This window comes from Henckelia pumila, chromosome 4 (genome assembly GCF_033568475.1).
Source record: "Henckelia pumila isolate YLH828 chromosome 4, ASM3356847v2, whole genome shotgun sequence".
NCBI lineage: Eukaryota > Viridiplantae > Streptophyta > Magnoliopsida > Lamiales > Gesneriaceae > Henckelia > Henckelia pumila.
Genome location: NC_133123.1, coordinates 27,071,602 through 27,099,214, shown reverse-complemented (window position 1 = coordinate 27,099,214; position 27,613 = coordinate 27,071,602). Strand labels below are relative to the sequence as shown.

At 33.8% G+C, this 27,613-nt stretch overlaps 2 protein-coding genes and 1 pseudogene across 3 annotated transcripts; 2 read left to right on the top strand and 1 right to left on the bottom strand.

Moving 5' to 3' along the window:
• LOC140865584 (uncharacterized) lies at positions 1-2,721 on the top strand. The gene is made up of 2 exons (XM_073270266.1): positions 1-1,203; positions 1,329-2,721. The coding sequence occupies exons 1-2, from the start codon at positions 502-504 to the stop codon at positions 2,598-2,600; spliced, it is 1,974 nt and encodes a 657-aa protein (XP_073126367.1). The 5' UTR covers positions 1-501; the 3' UTR covers positions 2,601-2,721.
• Positions 2,722-13,488: 10,767 nt separating this feature from the next.
• On the top strand, positions 13,489-18,159 carry LOC140864117 (lysine histidine transporter 1-like). Of its 2 annotated transcripts, XM_073268065.1 has the most exons (8): positions 13,495-13,693; positions 16,020-16,177; positions 16,259-16,648; positions 16,759-17,152; positions 17,248-17,353; positions 17,431-17,522; positions 17,619-17,687; positions 17,775-18,159. In XM_073268065.1, exons 1-8 carry the CDS (start codon positions 13,640-13,642, stop codon positions 17,871-17,873), a joined length of 1,362 nt encoding a protein of 453 aa, XP_073124166.1. In that variant the 5' UTR covers positions 13,495-13,639; the 3' UTR covers positions 17,874-18,159. The 2 variants fall into 2 exon arrangements, with proteins under 2 accessions (XP_073124165.1, XP_073124166.1); XM_073268064.1 differs by having other exon boundaries at positions 13,489-13,693; positions 17,431-17,687.
• A 6,895-nt stretch (positions 18,160-25,054) lies between these two features.
• On the bottom strand, positions 25,055-27,319 carry LOC140864118 (lysine histidine transporter 1-like; annotated as a pseudogene).
• Positions 27,320-27,613: the final 294 nt, after the last annotated feature.

Here is a 27,613-nt window from a genome sequence, read left to right as displayed (position 1 = left end):
TGTCGAACAAATCTTGAATCGACCAAACTCGTATCTATCAATTGCCATCGACATATGCAGTCATACGATTACAAACTAAAAAGCAGTCATTTCTTTTTAATGTTAAATTAAAATGTAGTTTTTTCTTTCTTTCTTGCAACTTTTTCTCCTTACCCCTGTTCTTGTCATGAACCCAAGTTTTATCATCTCGATATAAAGTTGGTAGCAACTCGTGACGTCCATTCTGTGGTTCCTCTCAGTTTTCTCATCCAAAGTCACTTCAAAAATATAAAAGAATCTGGTTTTCATTACTCTTGGGGTCGAGTTCTAAATTCTAATATTTAATGCCAATAATTGAAAAAAAAAGGAAGAAAAGAAAAAAGCTGAATTCTCCGATTTGACCGAGGAATCTTGGCATATCCTAGGTGTTGAATTCTGCAAAGGGTGGGGAGGGTCTTGCATTATATATTGTTCTTTGTTGTTGAAAACTTGAATTTTCATTTTCATTTGTTTCCCTCTAAAATGCCTCCTCCTTCTTACTTCCCTCTACGGTGGGAAAGCACCGGAGATCACTGGTGGTACGCCTCTCCAATTGATTGGGCCGCCGCCAATGGACACTACGACTTGGTCAGCGAACTTCTCCGCCTCGACGGCAACCACCTCATCAAACTCACCTCCCTTCGTAGGATCCGCCGCCTTGAGACGGTGTGGGACGATGAAGAGCAGTTTCACGATGTGGCAAAGTGCCGGTCCGAGGTTGCAAGAAAGCTTCTTTCCGAGTGTGAAATCAAGAAAGGGAAAAACTCTCTGATAGGAGCTGGTTATGGCGGGTGGCTTTTGTACACCGCCGCCTCCGCGGGAGACTTGGTGTTTGTTCAAGAATTGCTTCAAAGGGACCCCCTTTTGGTGTTCGGAGAGGGCGAATATGGCGTCACGGATATCTTATACGCTGCTGCAAGAAGCAAGGATTCTGAAGTTTTTCAGGTGGTTTATGATTTTGCTGCGTGCCCGAGGTTTTCCGGCGCGGCGGAGGAACAAACTGGGGAGATCCCTTCTGCTTATAAGATGGAAATCATGAACAGAGCTCTTCATGCTGCAGCCAGAGGAGGGAATTTGAAGCTGATGCAGGAGATTCTTTGCAATTCCTCGGATGACCCATTGGCTTTTCGAGATATTCATGGAGCCACTATCTTACATGCTGCCGCAGCCAGAGGTCAAGTTGAGGTAAGAAATTCGATTTTCATCCACTCCTTTCTTTCAGTTTTTGTGATTTGGGTACATTTTTTCTTGAATGCTTGGAGTCAAGTTCCTGTCTTGTGCTATAAAACCGACTCTAAACATGAATTCAGGTGGTTAAGAATCTTACATCCTCGTACCCGGATGTCACCAACTCCACAGACAACCAAGGCAACACAGCGTTGCACATGGCGGCACACACAGGTCATTTAGCTGTGGTCGAAGCTCTAATTCTTGCATCACCCTCACTAATCGAAGCCAGAAACAATGCCGGGGAAACATTTCTTCACTCGGTTGTCACGGGTTTTCAAACTCCCGGTTTTCGGAGATTAGATCGCCAGATTGAACTCATGAAACACTTGTTAAGTGGGAAAATTTTCAAGATCGAACAGATAATCAACGCCATTAGTAATGATGGTAGTACCTCTCTTCATCTGGCCATTGCAGGGAACATTGATTCTGATCTCGTGGAGGTGTTGATGAATGTGAGCTGCATTGATGTAAATATTCGTGATACAAATGACATGACTCCGCTTGATATTCTGAGGCAACGGCCTTATTCTCCGTCTTCTGAACTGATAACCAGGCAATTGGTATCAGTTGGTGGGATTTTTAGTTCTCAAGATTACTCTGCAAGAAAAGCAATTGCATCCCACATAAAAAGGCAAAGTATTGGCAACAGTCCAGGCACTTCCTTCACCATTAGCGACACTGAAATATTCTTGTACACGGGCATGGACAGTGCAACATCAGATGGTGGTAGCCGCAGCATACGTCGGAGCACGAATTCGTCTGAAGTTAGTCAAGTAAGCTCAAAAGCTGTGAACCACGCAGCTGAAAAGGTCAAGTGTTTCCTCTATTGGCCCAAGATTATGAAAAGAAAGAAAACATCAGACAGGCTTAAGAAATTGGTGGATGCTACCCACACAAGTGCTTCAGAAGGAGTTCCAACCCCGTTGAGGCAAAGATTTTCTAAGCCATCATCACTTCCTAACAACAAAAGAGCACTTTCTGTGAGGAGCGGCGCACCGAGCCCAACGGTGAAGAAGAAACTAGCTTCAGGGATGGTGCACGGTGAAATGCAGGCTGTTCCTCGCAGATCACGTTCGAGTTCGTTCTCTAAATTATCGTTATCTTCACAAAGTTCGGTTGATGAAGCAAAAGAAGGCCAGATTGATATTGATATCGCAAGACCGTCCGTCTCGAATCAAGAAAATGACACCGCAGGAGGGAAAAAATCGATCCACAAACATGATACGGTCAACAAGAGGTTGATGAATCAGTACTTGTGCTTCGGTGCTCCAAGACGTTCCTTAGAACCTCGTGTGACCGTCTCACAAAGGCCATATGAAGTTTATGAAAGAACAGTCACTACAGCATCTTGATCAAGGATATGCAAAGCTGCCAAATTTTAACAAACATATGTACAGAATTTGGAGATGAAAATGGGAATTGTGAGCTTGTTGATGATTAGATGTGTTGTATGTTTGATGAAGTTAACCAGTTTTTGCGACCTTTATGGTGAGTAAATTGCGCCTTTTGAAATTTGAATGGTACATTCAGACTTCAGCCTCTTTATCCTATAAAATAAAATGATACTATTATTTTCTTTTTTTGACATCAAAATAAAATACTATAATTTATTACTATTTCAAAAATTACGGTAAGTGGTGAAATGGAATGCCACTTTAGGTGACAGTAATGGGCTGAGGATGTGAGATATTTTAAGTGGGCCGAATATCGGGCGGCTCTCTTTTATAAAGTATGGGCTTTCGATCCGGGCCAACTGTTTTCTCAAAACGTTTCTCTGGCCCATTTTTGAAAAGGGTTTAAAACGTATCAATCAATAATAAGGAAAATGATTTTTTTAGTCTGTCACACAGGGTTTGCTTACTATAGTTTATTTGGCTAACATAGTTTGCAGGCTATTGTGTTAATTCGAGGGTTTATCCAGTGCGCATCAAAGGTAACGGCTGCAGATTTACACGTCACGAAAAAAAAAAAAAATTTCTCCAAAAATAAAAATAAAAATAAATAATAGATATAACTTTCTTTATAGTATATATATAGGAATACGAATTGACTATTTATTTGAGATTTCCAAGATATACGCTCAAATAGATTATTAGATTATCATAATTAATTTATGGTAGCATCATATTTACATTGTCGCGGCATCACCTTTTTGACTCGGCAAATTATTTTAATTTTTTAAAAACCATTTTCATACAAATGATGTCATAATTGAGACAACGATGCCGTACCATAAAGTAAGTAGGAATTTCCAAAATAATCGTCACCCTTATTCTTTTTTGAATAAGTTCAACTAAATTCCAATCTCAGCAATCAATTCCATCTTTATATAAACATCACCTGGTAAAGTCCAACCACACTTTATTCCATTTGGTGTGAATTTGGTTTCGATTATATTGACCAAGGTTGATACTAATTGCTACTCTTGGTTCGACATATTTTTTTCCCCATAAATTTTTACACCATATCAATTTAGTATCATAATTCATATTCGTTGCATTTGGATTGGTTGATTTGATTGGGGAGAAAAAAATTGATATGGAAGGATTTGAGGAATTGGGTGTCTCTGCAATCTGCCGCAAATTACTTTTGAAAATATTCAACTTGATCATACCTAGTAGATTTAAAAGTCACTTGCATTTTGTTCATATAAACATGCCAAATAAATTGAATGTGTTATAATATGGATTCAGCCTATTTTCAAGTATGCAATTTCGATGTACAAATCTTGGTTAACATATACATCCATTTAATCTGGAGATCAAATATCAAAGCTAAGTTTTATGTTAAAAATTACAAATAGCTTGGAGTTTTAGAAAAGATTTTATGTAAATTCAGAATGCTTTGAATAAGTATATGACAGATGTACAACCATTAATATTTTTACAAGTTTCCATTAGGATGCAACACCTGAAAATAAAAAAATCAACCACGAACTCAACCCAATATTAAATCATTTGCAGCTTGATGATAACTATTATCTATTCGGCAAGATTTGATCATATAAAATAATTATTTGCTTGCAAAATGCATCAACCAGTTGACTCCTAAATGTCAAGTCTTTGCCTGCAATTATATGTATTAGTAATTCCCGTAGGCGAGAAACCCGCGTGATAAATCTAAAAATAAAGTTCCTTAAAAAAAATCTAAAAATAAAGTAATATTTTTATATTTTAAAATTGAAAAAATATAATTGAAATATGATATTATAAGTAGTAAATTTGAATTTATTGAGATATAAAAGAAGAGCATTTCTTATTAAAGTGGTCATTCTAATAGATTTTGTATTATTAGGTACCGCTTGGTAGACCTTATGGGATGAAGGAGGATGTGTAATATGAATGATAAAAAAATGATATACAAATGTGTAGTATTTGGTATGATTTTAACAAGATGGATTAAATTTGTATATTATAATATAATGTCCAAATTACCCTTACCATATATACTTAATTACATTTGCTTTTTAATATCTAAACCAAGTTAATGTTCAAATTTTTTGGTAACTTAAATTGTCATTTTTTAAAAGCTAAAATTGTTATTTTAAATATCTAGACGCACGTAAATTATATTGATCGGTTGGTTTAATGGAATAAAAAAATGATAAAATAATTTTTTTTTAAAAAATGAAGTAACGAAGAAAATAAGTATGCATTCAAAAACTACACTTTACCTCACACTTCGATTACTTCAGAATTGAAGAGAATTTCATTCTCCCATCTCTGAGGCAAATACCAGGGCAACAATGTAATTTTTCATTGGATTGCTGTGGTTTTAAAATTATCACACTGAGAATGAGGGATATTTTGTACACAGATTATAATAATTATAACGAGCTTATGATATGAGCCTGATTTAGTTGTAAATGAACCAAACATGAGATATTGCTGGTTTATTAATTCATATTGAGCCTAATCCTATGCATCAAGCCGTACCTTACATTATTATAATTATACAAATTGTATCTATCTATATATAGTTGACTAACTTAAATTCCCGTGAAACAACGCCAACTATGAGTATAACTCCCACTATACAATTGAAGCCGAATCACGAGTTGATCCGATAGCCGATAACTTGGAACAATCGACCCATTCTAATTATTAAATCTATATATATGCGATACATGTGTATTATATATATGTAAATTGAATTTACCCTCTATAATATTTTCCCCGTTTCTTGTTGTTTTTGGTCAAATTTGTTTAGTACGGTACTACGATCATATTAAAGAGGTGATTCGTACTCGTATATCGTCTAAGGCACAAAATCGTGGAAGATTCAGTCTAAACCCAAATTTTACGTGTAATATAATCCTTCAAATAATCAAATAGCGGACATGTTTGGGGTTTAATATATTGGGGTTATTTAAAAAATATAATATATATCTTTATTATTTTATAAAAGAAGAGCATGTTAAAATAACTCTGGAGAACACCAAAATTTCTTTCCTGAATTGTCCTCCAAAGCTTTGGACGGATAGAATTTAATATGAACAAAATAGTAATTTATGTTTCTCTCACTTTTTTCTCTTAAACTACTCCACACGTTTAATTGTTCTATTTCCACATATTTCAAAAACTAAACCCCTCGACTTCTTACAATCTTATCAACTGTTCACATGACCCTTTTTATCCTCTCTCTTCTTGTCAGTTTCTTTCCCGTCAATTTCTTTTACAAACGTAACGCATGTACCATGTTTGATAGTATATATATATATATATATATATATATATATATATAAAATTTAATCCGATAATCAAATGATTTTTTTTAAAAAAAGAGGACAAGTTCAAATTAGTAGAAGAGGTGGAGTGCAGATCCTAAGGAAGACTTTGCAAATGATCGAGTCAACCTTGTCATACTCAACTTGTGATATGGAGAGATATATTAACATTAATTAAATTTTAGCAAATCACATGTCCACGCCAAATTAAATAAATTCCAACCTAAATCTTAAGTTATGGTAATTGCAGACTATTTTAATGTAGAGCTAGCTCAAATATGGATGACACATATGGGTGGATATACATACATGTATTCTTTAGCTAATTAGTAGTAATTAATACACTCCATAAACGGTTAAATATAACAAGACACTCTCTCTTAATTTGGTGTCATTTAGGAAAAAAAATTTCATTCATTATAATTTTAAATTTTGTAATAAAACATACACTTTAAACATTATTAGTTATTAGAAATTTGGGAGAATGATATTGGTCCAAATTCATTTTTAAAAATAAAATTCTCCTATTTTTTTTTTAACTTCGGTGATCATCCGTTGTCTGCATGTATAATTTTATAACCTTGAGGAATTTATTCGATCATTGTGAAGAAATTTAATTTGAGGGGACATCCCAGAGAAATCCAATTATCAGTAGCAAAACCATGCAAAGAATTAAACCCCAAAAGAGTTAAAATATGAGATGAATTATTAATCGGTGTACCATGGATTTAAATTCCTGGTACTGGTAGACCATATGTCCCTACCCATACAATATCACAGTAATAGAGAAACAAAAATCTTTCTCATCACGCGGTATTAGCGATAACAAGAGAGTGTTCGAAAAAAAGGTATGTTTTTAAAAAATAATTATAGATCACGAAGAAATGAAAAAAAAAATCAAAAGTGAGTAATATTTGATATTTAAAAAAAAATGAAAAACTGATCAATAAGAGGTCATTTCCTAAATGTGTAACAAACCACCCACGAGTTTTTGTTCTTGGACCTCACATGTGTAGAAACCTAAATCCAATAATTAGGGTATGGGCGGAGTCAACCAAATAATAATAATAATAATAATAATAATAATAATAATCTATACTTACTGTATATATATAAAACGTGAGAGACACCTATAATCAATTTGATTCGTCAAGATGATACCAAAATTAAATTACATATTCATCTTTAAAAAATACTCAGTCAAATTAAATTACATATTCATCTTTAAAAAATACTCAGTCATTTTTATTAACTAGAAAATTACACGTGCAACGTACGTGACACGTTATAATAATTTTATTAGTTGATTGCTTAAATTTTTTAATTAAGTGTTATATATTTTACTATCAATTTCAAACTTTGGTTATAATGATTTGATCTCTAATTATTATTAAAATGAGAACATTATGTCTTTAATTTTTTCTCTTTACGATCGATTTGTGGTATCTAATCGATGCTTTTATGTTTTATACCTTGGATTTAATTTATTTTTTTAATTAATGACTTTAAAACAATAACATATGTTACATATTTGCCGAGAAATGTAAAAAAATACATTGATTTTTTATAAATCGTAAGACTGAGCGTTTGAATTTTATTAAAAGCTATATATAGTTGATATATAATTGTGCAATTCAAATATTTTAATATGCGTAACAGTTCAAACACTACATTTTGATTGTTTTACATAGAAAAGAGATAATTATTGTACCCAATAATCTCCTCCCAATAATTATGCTTGCAATCAATGTGAATCGAAGTCATGACCTTCACTTTGATACATATTGTATGACCGAATGCTTATTGCATTTTCAATAATTATAGTCATTGGTAACAATACTAATCCAATATTTTAAACTATGTTGTATCTCAAACATCATGTTTCGATTGTTCTTCTCAGTATGAATAGTTATTGCACTTCAACAAAAGTAATATCTGTTAAAAAATAATTTTACTTCTATTGATTTGTAAGTTAAAACAGTAATTTATTTGAAAGTTAAAACAATAATTTATTTGAAAGAAAATAATTTTTTTAGTTCCATTAATACATCACATTTTGATTTTTAGTTAATTGATTTGTCAAATTTAAGTTTTAATACACTAACTTTTAATTTTGACTGTTTTTAATCCAATTGTTGACGTGACATCTAATAAGTCAAAAAATTTTTAAGTTGCATCATTATTATAATGCCCATGTCAGTATTTTTCGATGCAAAATAAAGCATTTTCAAGTGTCACCACAACAATTAGGTATAAATAGATTAAAATAAAATTTAGTATACAAAAAACAAATTTTGAAAACTTAGTGACCAAAACCTAAAATTTAAATAGTTAGTGAAAAATAATAATAATTTTTTAATTTAAAAGTTTTAGTTGTAGATAAAATTTGATCTTCAATGAATAAAGTGCATCTAAATCATATATATTTTTTACGTTTGATAAAACATGATGTCTATATGACTTGCTTTGATTTTCAAGTTTTTTGCTCATGCATAATACATTTGCAATTTTGTGTATATTTTTTAGCGTATTGAATAACTTTGTTTCGTTAGCTTTGAAAATCAAATTTAATATACATTGAATAATATTTAGCATATAAAATAATTAATGTCCTAACAAAAATACAATACAAAATAAATTTTTCTAACATAAACTCTTATGTTAAAGTATTAACAAATTTATGCCAAAAAAATAATTTAGTCATACAATTATTTATTTAATTAATGATAAACATAATTGTTTCATAATTTTGTCATAATCTTATTTTAAAATAAAAAAATATTAATATGTAAATATCTCTTTTTTTTCTTTTTTTTGAAAAATCATATACATATAATATGCAATAATCAAGGAAAACTTTTTTTATTTCTTCAAATCTTGTAATATTTTTTTTCAGTAAACTATCATAGTTAGATTACATAGTCATCACCATTAGTTTTATAATATTATTCCTACAATCTAGAATACCAAAAATTTTAGTTAGATTACTAAATTAAAAAAAAATAAACAAATTAAAACGTATTGATTGGATAAAATATGAGAATATCTTTCATTTATATGTGAAATATAGTCTCAATTATTTATGATCTGATTTACTTGTCTTGAACCAGATAACTAAATTAATGATTCAATTTATTTTTTTTCGCGAAACTATAATGACCGAAATATTATGTTAAAAATTTTAGAAGACTAAAACATAGGGATGGTGATAAAGATTGAAAGTAAGTTGTAAAATTAATATATAATTTTTAGATTAAAATAAATTTCAATTAATAAAACTTTAACTTTAGAACATGAATTAAATATTTATAATTAATTCACATAAATAAATAAATAGACATAAAATTAAATAATCATTGAAAAAGCTACAAAATGACATAAAATAACCTTGAAAATGACAAAAAGTTAGTCATTGAATGAAATAAAATAAATACAAAACTGTAAATTCATAACTAAATAATCACTTTTATATAAGTAAATATTATATTATAATGTAGTTCAAACATCAACATGAAAGTTGGTTATAATTATATATTTTTTAATTTGGACAAAAAAATATCAGTGTTGATTACACTTTTAGTTCAACACTAAAATATTTTTAATCCCAATTATTTTTTAAAGGATTACATAGTTAGTTATCACCATTATTTTTGTAGTCCCCCCTCTTAAAAAATGGAATTCCAAATATTTTTGTTAGCTTACCAAATGCAAAAAATAAACTAATTGATTGAATAAAAAAAGATAATACATTTCTAATACAAGTGAAATAAAATCTCGATTTATGATATGATTTTATTTATTTTGAACAAGTCGATAAAAGTTAATAACTTGATTGAAATTTTTTGTTTTCTAAAAGTTTAATACTAAATTATGTTAAAAATTTAAAAAACTAAAAACATAGCGATGAAGATAAAACTTGAAAGTAAGGTAAAAAAAAGTAATAATTTTTTTAGATTTATAGACAAATAAAAAATATAGCTTTCAATTGATAAAACTTTCGTTTCAAACATGAATTAAATATTAGCAGCGGGCAGGTTTGAAGATGTCTTTCCTGGTCTATCTCCAGACTTGGCCAGAGAGTAAAATATGCGTTTTCGCACTTTTATTTCTGCTAAATCTTCAAGAGAAAATTTCTTTGCCTCAGCTTCACATATGGCTTTACCATCCTCTTCTAGTCTTGTGTTGCTGGCTCGAACAGCTAATTGCGTAGTTTATAGTGAGAACAAGCCTTTCGGATGACAGCTTTGGTAAGAGGGGGCACGTGCTTTGAGATAGCTAATCCCTCTGAAGCGTGAGCTTGCAAAATGCTAACACTTCGATTGCGTGATTAGGTTTGTGTGAAGTCATGAAAGTGACTCAAAAAGAATCGAAATTTAGAAGATTGGATCTTTCCGTCAAGAACTGCTTGCTGTTCAGGTTTAGGAAGAAGAATGTATGTCTCTATTTCATTTGAGTTAGCCGATATTGCAAGCAACCTCTACCGGGCTGCTGATCTTCTGGAGTAGCCTGACCTGGGAAAGAGACTGTAATCGCCGCTTAATTTTATCTACAATAAATACATAGATATATACAAATTAAATACTCGTTGAACAAAACTATACAATGAATAAAAAACTTCAAAAACCTTAAAAATGACAAAATTAATTATTAAATTCATAAATAAAGTGCTACTTTTATATAGATATAGATATATAGATATAAATATAGATATAGATAAATTTTCAGTTATATATATATATATATATATATATATAATAAGTATTATACTATAGTTCAAACATCAACATGAATATTTGTTTACCTTCGATTCGATAAAAAACATAAATGTTGTTGATTACACTTTTAGTTTATCACTGAAATATTTTTGGTCCCTAAAGTTTTCTAAGATATTACTTAGTTAGGAATCATTGTTAATTTTATAGTTATTCTTCGTAAAAATAGGAATACAAGAAATTTTAGTTAAATTACCAAATTTCAAAAAATAAACGAATTGATTGAATAAAGTATGAGATACGTTTCCTATATAAGTAGAATACAATATCGATTTATGATTATGATATGATTCTACTTGTTTTGAATCATATGATTAAAATTAATGATTTGATTTAATTTGTTATTTGTTTAAAAGTTTAATAATCAAAATATTATGTTAGAAGAATGAAGACTAAAAGCATAGCGTTGAAGATAAATGTTGAAAATAATTTCACAAAATTAATAAATTTCTTTGATGTAGAGAATTTTTTTTTAAATATAGCTTTCAATTAATAAAACTTTAATTTTAGGACATAGGTTAAATATTAGCAATTATGTTTACTTATAATAAATAAATAGATACATATTAAATACTCACTAAATAAAACTACAAAATGACATAAAAAAATTCAAAAAGTATTTGGAATGACAAAAAAATTAACCATTAAATGAAATAAATTAAGAATAAAATAAAACTTTAATTTTAGGACATGAATTAGAATAAATGAATAGTGACATGCAAATTAAATACGCATTGAATAAATTTATAGAATGACTTCAAAAACCTCAAAAAGTCTTGGAAATGACAAAAAATTAACTATGAAATGAATTAAAATGATGATAAAAATGTAAATTAACAACTAAACTTTAATTTTAGGGCATGAATTAAATATTAACAATTAATTTTACCTAGAATAAATAAATAGTGACAAATTAAATATGCATTGAATAAATCTATAGAATGACATAAAAAACCTCAAAAAACGACCCACGTCCTTCCATCGCAACTCTCCCCAGCCCGTAGCATGGGCTCGTATCGCATTATTCGACGGACATCGCACTCATGACCTCCCCACTCCTGGCAGTGGGTTTTTGCCCTCCCCAGGAATAGAACCTTGCACCTCCACGTTTAAGGACTTAAATCAATATGACATTAACGTATAAGTAACAAACGAGCAGACGGTATTTATAATACAAATAATAATTACAAAAAAAAAAGAAAAAAAGAGATAAACAATAGATAAAAGAAAATAAAAATAATAATGTTAAATTTTTGTTTAGGTAAATGATAGCAGTTATTATTATAATAAAAATATGTCTATGAATCTAATTTGTAAAATAGTGAAAGCAAACTTTAAAAACAAAATTTGAAATTAATCATCGCAAAAGAAAATGGGGAACAAATAGAAGAAAGATAAGTGACTAAGAATTAATTAATTTATAAAAGCATAAAATACAATACTAAAATAAAGGAAAGTTCAATATGTACATGTAAATAATAATAGTTTATTAAAAAAACACAAACCAAAAATAAAGTAACAATCTACTAATAATAATAATAATTATAATAAAAAAAACACAAACCAAAAATACAGTGACAATCTATGAATAATAATAATAATAAATTATAATAATAGTTATCATGGGGATAATGTGTTAATTTGTAAATTTAAGAATTCAATCTACTCAAAGAAAAATGTTAATTTAAATCTTTTTTTAAACAAGTAAAAGCAAAAAAAAAAATTTAAAAAAAATAAAAAGATAAGATATATGGGTAAGCGATAGTGTGTGTTTATCTATCAAAATCTTAATTCAAAATCAATGTAGAAAAAACAAAATACAAAACTGAAATAACTAAAAAAAATTGAAATTCATGAACCATAATCAGTGAAGCAGACCTTGTGACAAAAAGCTGATACTACAGTGGGTCGCCTGTCGTGGATTGTTGAAAGTTTAATGAAAGACGTATGACCAACTAATATAGGAAAATTATATAACCAAATCAATAAAAAATAATAATTAATGAAACGGATTTAAATGTATTGGAATTCCAAAAATGCAGAATAAGCTGCATTAATTGGGCAGACATAGTATGACAGCTAAAGGGAATTATGCAATTACATGTATAACCTCAAAAACCAAAAAAAATATGTGCAAATTATTATATAAAATGGTGAAAATGTAAATTCACAATGGTATGTGAGACTTTTATATATATATATATATAGATATAGATATAGATAAATGACAAAATAGTCGATATAAAAAATACACGATCTATATTATCTGATAGTATACAATTTAGTCGATATCTTTTTTTTAGCCTTTTTTAATTTTTTTTATTATATTACACACGCACCGCGTTGTAGCTTGCAATAATAAAGTTTTCTTTTAGAGAGCGAGACAGGTAATTATTATTTAAAAAATGGTTTAGTTAGTTTAACAAGATCGATTGACGAGTTTGCTGGATTTTCGCCGATGGAATCTGAAATTTGAAAGTTTTTCTCAGCAAGTGCTGTTAAATTAAAATAATAAAAAAATTACGATCATATAATATTCGATCTCTACTATATGAAGTTGAAAGATAATTTTATTAAAAAAAAATAGCAGATAAAAGGGCCATATTTATTTAATGAATGTACATATATATATATATGTACACATTGCCGTCTGAAGCCGTTTGAGTGTGTATGATATATATATATATGTACATAAGGTTCCAGGAAGTTTCATAGAAAAAACAGCCCTGAGGCTTGGCACTTACCCAAAGTCAACAACAAAACGTTGTTTTCAATCAATTAATTTCCTATATAAATCTATATATATGTAACACTTCGATAATTTCGATAGTTGAAAAGAAAGAATTAATAAGTCATCCATCATCAGTGTACGCAACGCAGGAATAATTATAATATGGGAACTCAAGTTTCTAACGATGATCTGAAAAATGCCTACTCCAAACCACCTGTAAGTCTCCCATTAATGTCTTCTAATTCGTTTCCATATATATTATTGATTTATATGTTCGAACATGCATCCCCTTATGATTCTTGTTTTCTTCATACGCAATTCCGGCCGATGAGATTTGAACTCAATACCATCGACTAGGCTCTATTCATCTTTCTTTTCTTAATTAGGACATGGCCTGGGTTCTATATATTTGCGGTTTCAATTCTTGCTTCATAATCGAATTTTAGTATAGCTTATATATGTACGTACGTACACATAATTTTTCAGTTCAGAGATTTGAAAATCCAAACACAAGCTAATTTTGTTTGAGTTTTCGGAAAAATAAATACGATCGAGCAGCTTCACATTAATGCAATTTGGTCCGTCCCCACCTGCTCCATCTCGTGAAAAATTTCTATGGTAACAAAGTTTTACCATCAAATTCTTTTATCTTAATTTTTTTTTTCAAATTATCATATATGTCATATTTTCCTTCACAGAAAAAGAATTTACTTCAGAATAAAAATGTTACACTAGATCATGTGTCATGATAGTTTTGATATAATTTAATGGTAAAAAGTGACACAAATTAGTGCAATTAATACTGTAAAAATCTATATTATGAATAGATTAAAATTTATAAAGGAAAAAAAATACATAATAATATTTTTTTGTTTTTTTAAGTATTTGCAAATATTATCTAAGTTATTATTATTTTTTTAAAATTTAATATCCATCAAAGTACAGCTAGCTGTCGCAATTGAATGTTTATTTAAGATGGACCATCTTCTTAATTAACCATTTTTTTTTTCAAACCGGCTAGCATGTTCGTGGGCGACGATTCCTCGAAAACCGACACCCGGTTCATTGACTTTGAATTTTGTATTTGAGTTTTCTTATCGTTTATTTGTCTTATCTTATGACTGTTTGAGTTTGATCATGTCATTAATTTTTATACATGAGAACGCGCTTTCACATTCACGCAATTAAATGCTGCATTTAATTTATTATTATAGTGGGTGGCCAAACACGATCATTCTCACTCCTTCCCTCTAAAATAATTTAGTTAATTGTGGTAAATTAATAAGAAACAAGCAAAAAAAATGCTACTAAATATGAAAAAGCAAAGGACGAAATAAAATAAATTTATATAAATGAAACGGAGGTATTATTTTATTAAAAATAATGCTAAAGGTATAACCAATATATCGTACAACAATATATACAACAATTATGTCGTGATATTTTTCTATTATCTCGTGAGATTTTGATATGATATTGTGAGATTTTGCATTCAATGTATCTTGAGATTTGATAAATTAAATTTTGTATTGATTTTTTTGTGGTGTAAAAATTGTTGTACAAATTTGGTTATACATGTAGCATTGCTCTTTTATTAATATATGGATTCTAGTTCTAGAGATGACCATGTAAAATCATGTTTCCACAACTTTTGGAGATACGTACTACTCGCTCCTTCTCGTGGCCATTCAAAGATTCCAGTCAGATTGATCCCAAAAAAGAAGCTCCATCAATAAACTTTATTGCCCACTTCGCCCTCTAATTTTTTGCCTTTTAACATTTTCACCAAATTTATTATACATACTGGTGGAGCCTTTTTGTCATTTGGTAGCAGTTTTTGGCTGGACATAAAAAACAGAAAAAAAAGAAAGAAAAATCAAAATTCATATTTGTAACAAGCGATGCGAGTAATCGACTACAAATAAATATACGAGTCAGGAACTATTGTCACAAATTAAGGATATAATAAGAGATAGAATACATTGATAAAGATTCGTGTGGTGTTATCTATTCTATTATATTTTGTAAAGGCTGGGTGATTTATAGTAACTGTTTTTTGGTATGTCATGACACATTAAAAATCACCTTTCAATTCTAACTTTTTTTTTTTACCAACCCACTTTATTGCTTTGGTTATGTAGAATTTTTCACAGGTACGTGTCCACCATTTCCTCAATTACTTTTTTCCACTAACATCTTCCATCTTTTCTTCAACCAAATTTAATCACCACTATCTCATTACCCTAATGAAAGAAAAAAATTATAAATAAATTTAAATTTATAAAAATATATTTTGTGCACGTGCAATGTACTAGTTGTTTTTAAAGTTTGATGGATTTGTAAATATTTTTCATGGACTACACGATTCCTCCGGGTGGAAAGAATACGCTCCTCCCTCTCCAATTGCTCATATTTTGGTGGAGTGATAGCACTAAAATGGCATACAAATATAACATTAAATCAACAAGTATTGATTTTTTCCCCCCCCAATATGAATTGAATTGATAATATGGAAGTTAGTAACATGTAAATTATGTAAAAGGTTGATAACCGGACAGAAGAAGAGAAGGCAATCGATGCCTGGCTGCCAATCACTTCTTCAAGAAATGCAAAATGGTGGTATTCGGCTTTCCACAACGTTACAGCCATGGTTGGAGCTGGAGTCCTCAGTCTCCCTTATGCCATGTCTCAGCTGGGATGGTATATTTTAATCGATTCAAGTCGATGTTCTTGGTTGAAATTCAAGAAAATAATATATGGATCTTTTCTTGGAATTTTCAGGGGCCCTGGAGTCGCAGTTATGGTCATATCTTGGATCATCACTCTCTACACACTGTGGCAGATGGTCGAAATGCACGAAATGGTGCCTGGAAAACGTTTTGACAGATATCACGAGCTTGGGCAGCATGCTTTCGGCGAGAAGCTTGGCCTGTGGATTGTGGTGCCTCAGCAGTTGGTTGTCGAAATTGGAGTTGACATAGTATATATGGTTACTGGAGGCAGATCTCTCAAGAAATTCCACGATTTAGTAGCATGCCAAGATAAATGCAAACAGATTAAACTCACCTATTTTATCATGATCTTTGCTTCTGTACACTTTGTACTCTCCCATCTCCCCAACTTCAATTCCATCTCTGGCGTATCCCTTGCAGCAGCAGTCATGTCCTTGAGGTACATGCAAACAACCGAACAAACCACACACGCGCGCACACACACATATACGTGTATATGATTCTTGTTCACCATGTTTCAAGAAAATCTTATAATGGTTATTTTCGTAGTTATTCTACAATAGCATGGGGAGCCTCCGTGGACAAGGGAGTAACACCTGATGTGCAATATGGATATAGATCTACAACTACAGCTGGGAAGGTTTTTGGGTTCTTTGGTGCATTGGGGGACGTGGCTTTTGCTTATGCTGGTCATAATGTAGTATTGGAAATTCAAGCCACCATTCCTTCTACACCAGAAAAGCCCTCAAAGATTCCTATGTGGAGGGGAGTTATTGTTGCCTATATTGTGGTTGCCCTTTGTTACTTCCCAGTCGCTTTTATTGGATTTTGGATGTTCGGTAACACAGTAGACGACAATATTCTGATCACCTTAAATAAACCTATTTGGCTTATTGCCATGGCTAACATGTTTGTTGTCATTCATGTTATTGGGAGCTATCAGGTGAGGACTAATTTAGATCCTTTGTGTTTGGTTTCATTAAGCCATACAATGAAACAACTATTGATCATGATTGTGTTTGATTTGCACGAATGCAGATCTATGCCATGCCAGTTTTTGACATGATGGAAACTGTGCTTGTGAAGAAACTAAGGTTCAAGCCTACTTGGTATCTGCGGTTTTTTACAAGAAATGTTTATGTCGGTATGTAAACACTGCTTTATGCTTCTTCTTCCAGATACAAGGTTGGAAGCTTTAATAAATGTTTCATTTGATTTCAGCATTTACTATGTTTGTTGGCATGACGTTCCCTTTCTTTGGTGGGCTGCTTGGGTTTTTTGGAGGATTCGCTTTCGCACCAACCACATACTTTGTAAGGGGATTCTGGCTGTTGCATAAAATAGATTTTCATCTGTATCTTTTCAAAGAAAAACAGATAACACTAATAATTAATATATCTTTTGTTCAGCTTCCCTGCATCATGTGGCTTGCCATTTACAAACCAAGAAAATTCAGCTTATCTTGGTTCACTAATTGGGTAAGAGTGATAATAATTTTGTGTCATATTTATTATTTATTGTTGGAGCTACTTAGCAAGCTAAATGTTTCTCTTGTCTAATTTCAGATTTGCATCATTCTTGGTGTTCTTTTGATGATTATAGCACCCATTGGAGGGCTAAGACAGATTATAATGAACGCGAAAACCTACAAATTCTACTCATAAGCATCTCTCCCTGCAGATATGAAAAAATCGTCCTAGTTTTCTTGTAAGGAGACGAAGGAACGGTGTATGAGGTTTTCGATTATGGTCGGTTAGCGAGCATATATCGACTAATCATTGAAGGGATTCTTAGCAGTTGGTTTACAGGAAGGGAGTCCAGGCCGAGAAAGCCAGACAAGGAACCCTTTTGCCTACAATTCACTGTTTTTCAATATTTGTGCTTGCAGTTGATAATCTGTGTGTATACATGTTTACTACTACGTTGTATTGTATTTGTGTGTTGCACTCCCATCTCTTCATTAATAAGAAAGCAAAAAAAAAAATAAAACAATCTCAATTCGCACATCAAAATCAAATTATAATTACTAAAAGATAGAGCACAAAAAAAAAAAAATATCAATGTTTTATTTTTTTGCAATGAATATATTGGTGGATCATGGAATGAAGCCAATGAACCACATAATCCCAAAACAGAAGATACGAAGCAGATCAATTTAACAAAGTGAACACACAATCAAGAAACCAATTAATGAAACCAATGAGTATGGTGGTTCGGACATTTCGACCCAAAGATCTTCTCACTATAACCATTTTTACATGAAGAAAAAGGCTTTCGCAGCACTATACATCCAGAAAAATCTGTCATTTAAATTACTCTTCTCCTTGTTTCATCCATCTTTTTATATGAACAATAGATAAACCAGCATTGACGGGTAGAAGACGTCCTGTTTCAGTTATTGCGGTTAGCTTAGGCCTCTTGAGTGTTGTTTCTCTGCAGCAGACTTCTTGATTCTTGAATGTGATCGGCTTACTTAATTATCCAATACGGATTGGCGGTGACCCAACTTCTCCCATCTTTTAGTCTTGTTTCTTTTTTCCTCCTTCATCTGTGTGTACCCGAGAAGCAATGGCAACTCAGGCATAACTTAAGCCCCAGTATGCGGAAGCCATTACATCCGATCTCTCTGTCTCACACACCAAACCTCAACCATGACCCGAAGCTCAGTCAGAGTTAAAAGGGGGGTTAACATGGATTGTCAAAATGTTAACACAACAATCATTTTAGTTTTGACAGTACAAATTTATTTTCTTTCAGCTCAAAGTGCTTCCGCGTGCAATACACGTGTATTTTACTAGTAACAATAGATATATCAAATGCTTAGTTTTACATACAAGTAAAACTCTAATCTTCTCTTCAAAAAAATAAACATTAGTAATAATCCTCTAATCTTTAGAAACACGCATGGACTTCCTAAGGAGGAGAAAAAAGTTCCCAAGGAACAGATGCCTTCTTCAGTTTCATGCTTATTGGTAGAACTTGTAAGTTTTCGCATTTATTATGATTTGCCTGAGCCCTCCCACGGGTGCGACAAGTGTCAAAATAGCTCCAAAAATTATGCAAAACTGAGATTTCAACACCACCAACGAAGCCAAAGAGGAATTAGATTGTATGATTCTGAGAAAGGAAAAATAACAAGATTCTTGAAACTTCACTTACCCAATTCGCGAACCAAGAAAGGCTAAATCGTTTCGGTTTTTTTTACCACAAGCCATATGATGCAGGGAAGCTGCAGAGTTCACAAATTTTATATGTTGCAAATATTTTAAGCACTGCATAATGATTACAGACTCAGTAATAATTGCTTACATAGTAAGTAGTTGGCCCCAGAACAAATCTGTTGAAGTATGCTTCTATCAGATTGAATGGGAATAGAGAAGAAATCGGATCGGATAGTACAAATCAGATGAGCTCGGTGATCAGATGAGTTCATGGCCAGATCGTATACTGGGATCAGATCGATGTGATGTCAGACGAGTCTTCGGATGAGTTCATGCAGATAGATTGCTCGAGTATTGTGACTTGGTTAGAAGTCAGATGAAGTGTCCAAGAAGCTATACGCTTGCAGGCAGATCGAAATACAAGGGCAGATCAAACTGATGAATGAAGACTTATCGGGCTGGACCATGTTGACTTTATAATTGGGTCATAAGTTACTGTTGACCTAAAGCCCAAGATGAAAGTCAGTCTAATTCTCTATATAAGCAGATGGAAGCTGGCCGCAACGAGAAGAACAGAAAATCAAAATTCTTCAGAATATATTGAGAGAGAAGAAAGAGAGATTTCGGAGGAGAGAAACAAGCGAAGATTGTGACGGGAAGAATTCAAGTATCAAAAGCTTGAATTGAGTCTGTATCTAGCTTGAGAGTTTTTCGTTGTCCATCTCTGTAATAAGCTCTGTTCTTGAGCTTGGGTTGTTCTGTTGGATGATTAATAAAAGTATTGTGTTGCTCTCCCGTGGACGTAGACAAATCTTTGCCGAACCACGTAAATACTTGCGTCGTTTAATCGCTTTCGCGTGAGTTGGTTGATTGATCTGTGTGCGTTGGTTTTATCTGCTTTCTGGGATTATTGTTCTTATCTGTGTGTTTTGTTTGCTTGGTGAATTTTCGATCTTCAAATTTCGGATTGATTCCTAACAAGTGGCGCCGTCTATGGGAAACCAAGCAAAGATGGTGGGATCAATGAAGTTTGATATTGAGAAGTTTACGGGCAAGAACGATTTCTCACTCTGGAGGATTAAGATGCGTGCAATCCTGATACAACAAGGATTGGTGGAGGCTCTTAAGAAGAAGGAGGAGATGTCCGATGAGATAAAGAACAAGGATGAATTGCTCGAGAAAGCACACAGTGCAATTATTCTCTATCTGGGAGATAGACCTCTTCGGGAGGTGGCCAGAGAAGAATCTACAGCGGCGGTGTGGCTCAAACTCGAAAATTTATACATGACAAAATCCCTGGCTAATCGTCTGTACATGAAATAGAGATTGTATTCCTTTGTGATTAAGGATGAGAAGAACCTTGAAGACCAGATCGAAGAATTCATCAAGATATTGGATGACTTGAAGAATATTGAAGTAAAGCTTGAGGATGAAGATCGAGCTTTGATACTTCTGAATGCTCTTCCTAAAGCATATGAAAATTTCAGGGATGCTTTGCTATATGGAAGAGAACAGACGATAACATTGGAAGAAGTTATGTCTGCTATTCAATCCAAGGAACTTCAGAGAAAATCGAACACAAACAATGAATCACATGGAGAAGGTCTTACAGCGAGGGGCAGAAGTGATAAGAGGACATCCAGTGGGAAATACAGGCCAAAGTCCAGATGGAAGAGTCAAGGAAGATACCAGAATAGAAACTTGGGTAATATGAAGTGCTATGCCTGTCAGAAGGTTGGACATCTGCGAAGAGATTGTCCTGAAAGGAAAGGGAAGCAATAGGAAAAATCCAAGGATGATGGTACTCTGGCCATAGCTACAGATGGATATGACTCAGCAGAAGTATTGGTGGTTTCTAAAGGTGATCAAAACCACGAGTGGATACTGGATTCAGGATGCTCCTTTCACATGTGTCCTATAAGATCTTGGTTTGAAAAATTGGAGGAATCAGATCAGGGCATGGTACTGTTGGGGAATAATCAATCATGCAGGATAAAGGGCTCTGGAAATATCAGAATAAGGATGCATGATGGGATCGACAGAGTACTCACCAAGGTGAGGTATGTGCCCGAGTTGAAGAGAAACTTGATATCATTGGAAACGCTTGATGCTCAGGGATATTCATTCAAATCAGGAGCAGACAGTATCTCAGTGTCAAAAGGATCTCTTGTTGTGATGAAGGCTGTCAAAAGGAACCTCCTGTATGTACTACAAGGTGATACGATTATTGGAAGTACAACAAGTATTCAGGAACAGTAAGACAGAACCAAGCTATGACATCTGAGGCTTGGACATGTAAGTGAGAAGGGATTACATGAGCTGTCTAAACAGGGTCTGTTAGGTGGAGATAAGATCGAATCACTTGAGCTGTGTGATAGTTGTGCTCTTGGGAAATCTAAAAGAGTATCGTTTGGTCAAGGAAGTCACACAACTGAGCAACCATTGGCCTACATTCATTCAGATCTATGGGGTCCTTCTCGGACAGAAAATGATGGTGGAGGTAGATACTTCATGTCTTTGATAGATGATTACTCAAGGAGAGTATGGATATTCATCTTAAAGACTAAGGATGAAGCTTATGACAAGTTCAGAGAATGGCTGCTGGCAGTTGAGAACAAGAGTGATCGAAGAGTGAAACACCTGAGAACAGATAATGGGCTGGAATACTTATCAGATAAGTTTGTCAAGCTATGCAAGGAGAAAGACATTACCAGACACAGAACAGTGGCAGGAACGCCACAACAAAATGGCCTGGCAGAGAGAATGAACAGAACTCTTCTGGAAAGGGTCAGATGTATGTTGATCAATGCTTCTCTACCTAAGTCCTTCTGGGGAGAAGCGTTATCTATTGCGTGCTACTTGGTCAATAGATGTCCATCCAGTGCGATTGGTTTCAAGACACCAATGGAAAAGTGGAGTGGAACACCAGCAGACTACTCAAACTTAAGGGTATTCGGATGTCTAGCATATGCTCATCTGAAATAGGACAAGTTGGAAGCAAGGGCAGTCAGATATATATTCATTGGGTATCCGGATGGTGTGAAGGGTTATAAGGTTTGGAACCTGGAGTCAAGAGGTCCAAAGTGCTTCAACACCAGGGATGTGAAGTTTGATGAATCCAAACTGGGATATAAAATGAATACAGATGGAAAGGACAGTCAGATCAGTGTGAATGATAAACTACCGATTGAAGTGGAGTCTTCTGTGCCAGATGAAGAGGCAGATGAGATGCAAGATGATGATATGACAGCGAGTGATCCAAAAGAGGACTTAAGAACTTATAATCTTGCAAGGGACAGAACCAGAAGGGAGATCAGAGCTCTTAAGAGGTTTGGTGAAGCTGATCTGGCTTGGTATGCACTTACAATAGCTGAGGAGGTGGAGTATTCAGAGCCAAATACTTATGATGAAGCTATGGCGAGTAAACAGAAAAAAAAGTGGATTGAAGCTATGAATGAAGAGATGAACTTACTGGAGAAGAATCAAACCTGGAAGCTAGTAGACAAACCGAAGCATCAAAAGACATTGGGATGCAAGTGGATCTATAAACAGAAGGAAGGAACTCCTGGTACAGATCAGATCAAGTATAAAACAAGATTGGTTGCAAAGGGTTTTGGTCAAGTAGAAGGGATAGATTTTAATGAGGTCTATTCTCCAGTGGTCAAACATTGTTCCATTCGGATTATGTTAGCACTGGTGAACCAGCTCAACTTGGAGCTTGAGCAGATGGATGTGAAAACTACGTTTCTACACGGTGACCTGGAAGAAACCATTTATATGGAACAACCAAAGGGCTTCATACATCAGAAAACCCAGAACAAAGTCTGTTTACTGAGAAAATCATTGTATGGGCTAAAGCAGAGTCCTAGGAAGTGGAACAAGAGGTTTGATGAGTTCATGATTGATATTGGTTTTATGAGAAGCCAATATGACAGATGTGTCTATCTGAAGAAGGATGATGGGCAAGTTATCTTGTACCTACTGATTTACGTTGATGATATCTTGATCGCAAGTAAAACTAGGACAGGGATATCATCCTTGAAACAACAGCTCAACACAGAGTTTGAGATGAAAGATCTGGGTGAAGCGAAGAGAATTCTGGGCATGGACATAGTGAGAAACAGGAAAAGACAGGAGATTCATCTGAGTCAGAAGAACTATTTGAAGAAGGTTGTTCTGCAGTATAATATGAATCATGCAAAATCTGTCTTGACCCCTCTGGGACAGCATTTGAAGCTATCTGCGAATCAGTCACCTGAATGTGAGGAAGACAAGCTGAAGATGACTGATATTCCATATGCTAGTGGAGTGGGGAGTCTCATTTATGGAATGGTGTGTAGTAGGCCTGATCTGGCATACGCAATCAGTGTAGTGTCAAGATTTATGGCTAATCCGGGAACATATCATTGGGAAGCTTTGAAGCGGATTCTCCGATATCTCATAAACACAACTGGGCTGGGATTGAAGTTTGAGAAACAGCAAGATGGGATTGATCCGGTAGTTGGATATGTGGATTCAGATTTTGCTGGGAACTTAGACACGAGAAAGTCATTGACTGGTTATGTGTTTACCTTTTATGGCACAACGATCACCTGGAAGTCTAATTTACAGTCAGTGGTTGCTCTTTCTACCACTGAGGCAGAATTCATAGCTGTGACTGAGGCCATAAAGGAAGAATTGTGGTTAAAAGGGATGATAGCGGAGTTGAGTGTAAAACAAGATCAAGTTGTAGTACACTATGACAATCAAAGTGCAATACACTTGACGAAACACCAAGTCTATCATGAACGATCGAAACACATAGACGTGAAAATGCATTTCGTGAGAGATGTAATTGAAATAGGAGATGTGATCCTTGTGAAGATAGCATCAGAAGAAAACCCTGCAGATGCTATGACTAAGTCACTGCCGTATGCTAAGTTCAAGAAATGTTTGGACTTAGTTAATGCGGTGATTGGAAATTAGCCAAGGCGGCTAGGATGAAGAGCAACATTCCTTCTGAAAGAATCAAGGTGGAGATTGTTGAAGTATGCTTCTATCAGATTGAATGAGAATAGAGAAGAGATCGGATCGGATAGTACAGATCAGATGAGCTCGGTGATCAGATGAGTTCATGGCCAGATCGTATACTGGGATCAGATCGATGTGATGGTCAGACGAGTCTTCGGATGAGTTCATGCAGATAGATTGCTCGAGTATTGTGACTTGGTTAGAAGTCAGATTAAGTGTCCGAGAAGCTATACGCTTGCAGGCAGATCGATGCAGATCGAAATACAAGGGCAGATCAAACTGATGAATGAAGACTTATCGGGCTAGACCATGTTGACTTTATAATTGGGTCATAAGTTACTGTTGACCTAAAGCCCAAGATGAAAGTCGGTCTAATTCTCTATATAAGCAGATGGAAGCTGGCCGCAACAAGAAGAACATAAAATCAAAATTCTTCAGAATATATTGAGAGAGAAGAAAGAGAGATTTCGGAGGAGAGAAACAAGCGAAGATTGTGACGGGAAGAATTCAAGTATCAAAAGCTTGAATTGAGTCTGTATCTAGCTTGAGAGTTTTTCATTGTCCATCTCTGTAATAAGCTCTGTTCTTGAGCTTGGGTTGTTCTGTTGAGTGATTAATAAAAGTGTTGTGTTGCTCTCCCGTGGACGTAGACAAATCTTTGCCGAACCACGTAAATACTTGCGTCGTTTAATCGCTTTCGCGTGAGTTGGTTGATTGATCTGTGTGCGTTGGTTTTATCTGCTTTCTGGGATTATTGTTCTTATCTGTGTGTTTCGTTTGCCTGGTGAATTCTCGATCTTCAAATTTCGGATTGATTCCTAACAAAATCCTCCAAAAAATCCAAGAAGGCCGTTAAAGAAAGGGAAGTTTATCGCCATAAACATTGTAAAAGCTGGAAAACAACGACTTATATTTAGGTACTACGAATTGCACCGGAAGTAACTAGAAAATGCAGCTACTTACCCACGTAAGTGTTCCTTGATACAAAACGCAGATACCAACTTCGCCTGAAACTCAGTTTCCTTACTAGCCCAGTTTCAATAAAGTCATATACTGGCATAGCATATACCTACATATAAATTTGATGTGTATGATATACATCAATGGGTAAAAGAAATCGAGTATAGATGTGAAAGATCTGACGAGACTTTCTATTATCACCTGATATGACCCGATAAGATGAACTACAACAAACATGTTAGCCATGGCGATAAGCCATTTAGGTCTCTGCAGCGTAATCAGAATATTTTCACCCATGGTATTGCCGAATATCCAGTATCCAATGATTCCGACCGGAATGTAGCACATGGCAACGGCTATATAAGTAACGATTACGCCTTTCATCATAGGTACCTTCGAAGGATTATCTTTGGTAGAAGGTCTAGAAGCTTGAATCTCCATCACTACATTGTGACCACTATATGCAAAAGCCACGGTTCCTAAAGAACTAAAGAAATTGAAAACTGTACTGACAGTTGTATTGGACCTGTAGCCATATTGAACATCAGGTTGCACGCCCTTATGGATTGAAGCTCCCCAAGCTATTGTAGAATAACTTCACAAAGCAAGACATTTGTTAACAAGACAACACTTTTAAGCTAACTGCAAAAAGAGATTGAGTTAAATTCTTAATAGATCAAGTTACAATTCCTTCAAATTTATCATTGGTTTATAGACTTGTAGCGAAATTTCTTCAGATTACTTGGCAAGAAACAAGACGCATACCTAATCGACATGACGGCTGCTGCCAAAGAGACACCAGAGATTGAGTTGAAACTGGGGAAGTTGGGAGAGTGCGAAGTGAGCAGAGGCAAAGATCATGATAAAATAAGAAAGCTTGATACTCTTGCAAGGTTCGTGGCAGAGTAATTCGTGAACTTTCTTGAGGGATTGACCTCCTGTAACCATATATACTATGTCTACTGCAACCTGGACAACTAATTGCATGGGAATGACTATCCAAAGGCCAAGCTTTTCACCAAAAGCGTGCTATCCAAGCTCATGATACCTGTCGAATCGTTTCCCACAATCCGTTTCATGCATTTCAACCATTTTCCATAAAGAATAGAGAGTGACAATCCAAGATAAGACCAGTACTGTAACTCCAGGACCCCTGGAAAAAAATTGGCAACATAGTAAACAGATATGAAAAAATGTTTTCACTTTTTTCAGTAAAGGATGGATTGGATTAGAAGATTCATTAGTTTACATATGTAATTTGAAGGGAATTTTACATACCATCCTAGTTCGGACATGGCATAAGGAAGGCCAAGAACTCCAGCTCCAATTATAGCTGTGATATTGTGGAAAGCTGAGTACCACCATTTTGCTGTCCTTGCGGAAGGGATTGGAAGCCAATCGTCGATAGCCTTCTGTTCCGCATCTCTATCATTCTCCTACGTTACATAAAAGATCTCAAATACATGAAAGGTGAATTCTTCAAGCACAGATAGGAAAAAAATAACCAAGTAAAAAGAAAAAGATTAACTCAACATGCAGCACACACCAACAAATAAACAAATGCAGGATTCGTGCAAAATGAAGAGAAATTTGTAATTCGGAACAAAGAAACTTTAAAGGGTCTTCGGGAAACCAATAAAGACTGCTGAGTGCGAGAAATCTTTGATTTGGTGAAACAAGTTTCATGTCCCAAACATGTATAGACAAACAAAAGAGACTCACATCTTTAAAATAAGAGTCATCATCATTAACGGGAACCACAGAATCCATTTGATTTTTGTGCTTCTGCAATTAACTTGAGCCTGCAGAATGAAGAAGGCCAAAAATAAAAGAAAAACTGAACTTGGAGTTCAGTTTAAAAACACAAGAATGACTCTTTCCACCAAAGAATCAATGAGACGAATCAAGATTGGAAAATAAAGGGATGAAATGGGATCAGTCTATATATGCTCCATGTGGTAATTATCATTTTTCTTTTAGTGAAAATTGACGTCAAGTGTTACACTTAAATTTCACCATTCATTTAAATTTCCTCATATTTTAACAAAAAATGATGTATTAAAATTTCACGCCACCATAGTTGAAGAAAATTTCACGTGTAGCATAATAAAAAAATGTGAGAGAGATGATAGGGTGGTCAAAAGTCAGTTGGAACCAAAATATTTTAACTCGGCAATGCTAATTATCAAATGAAGGAGTTGACTTCATAATACACAAGTTGCCTGGGTTCTTAACAGCTAGCGTAGCTCCATGTAATTTTCCAAGAAAATTCG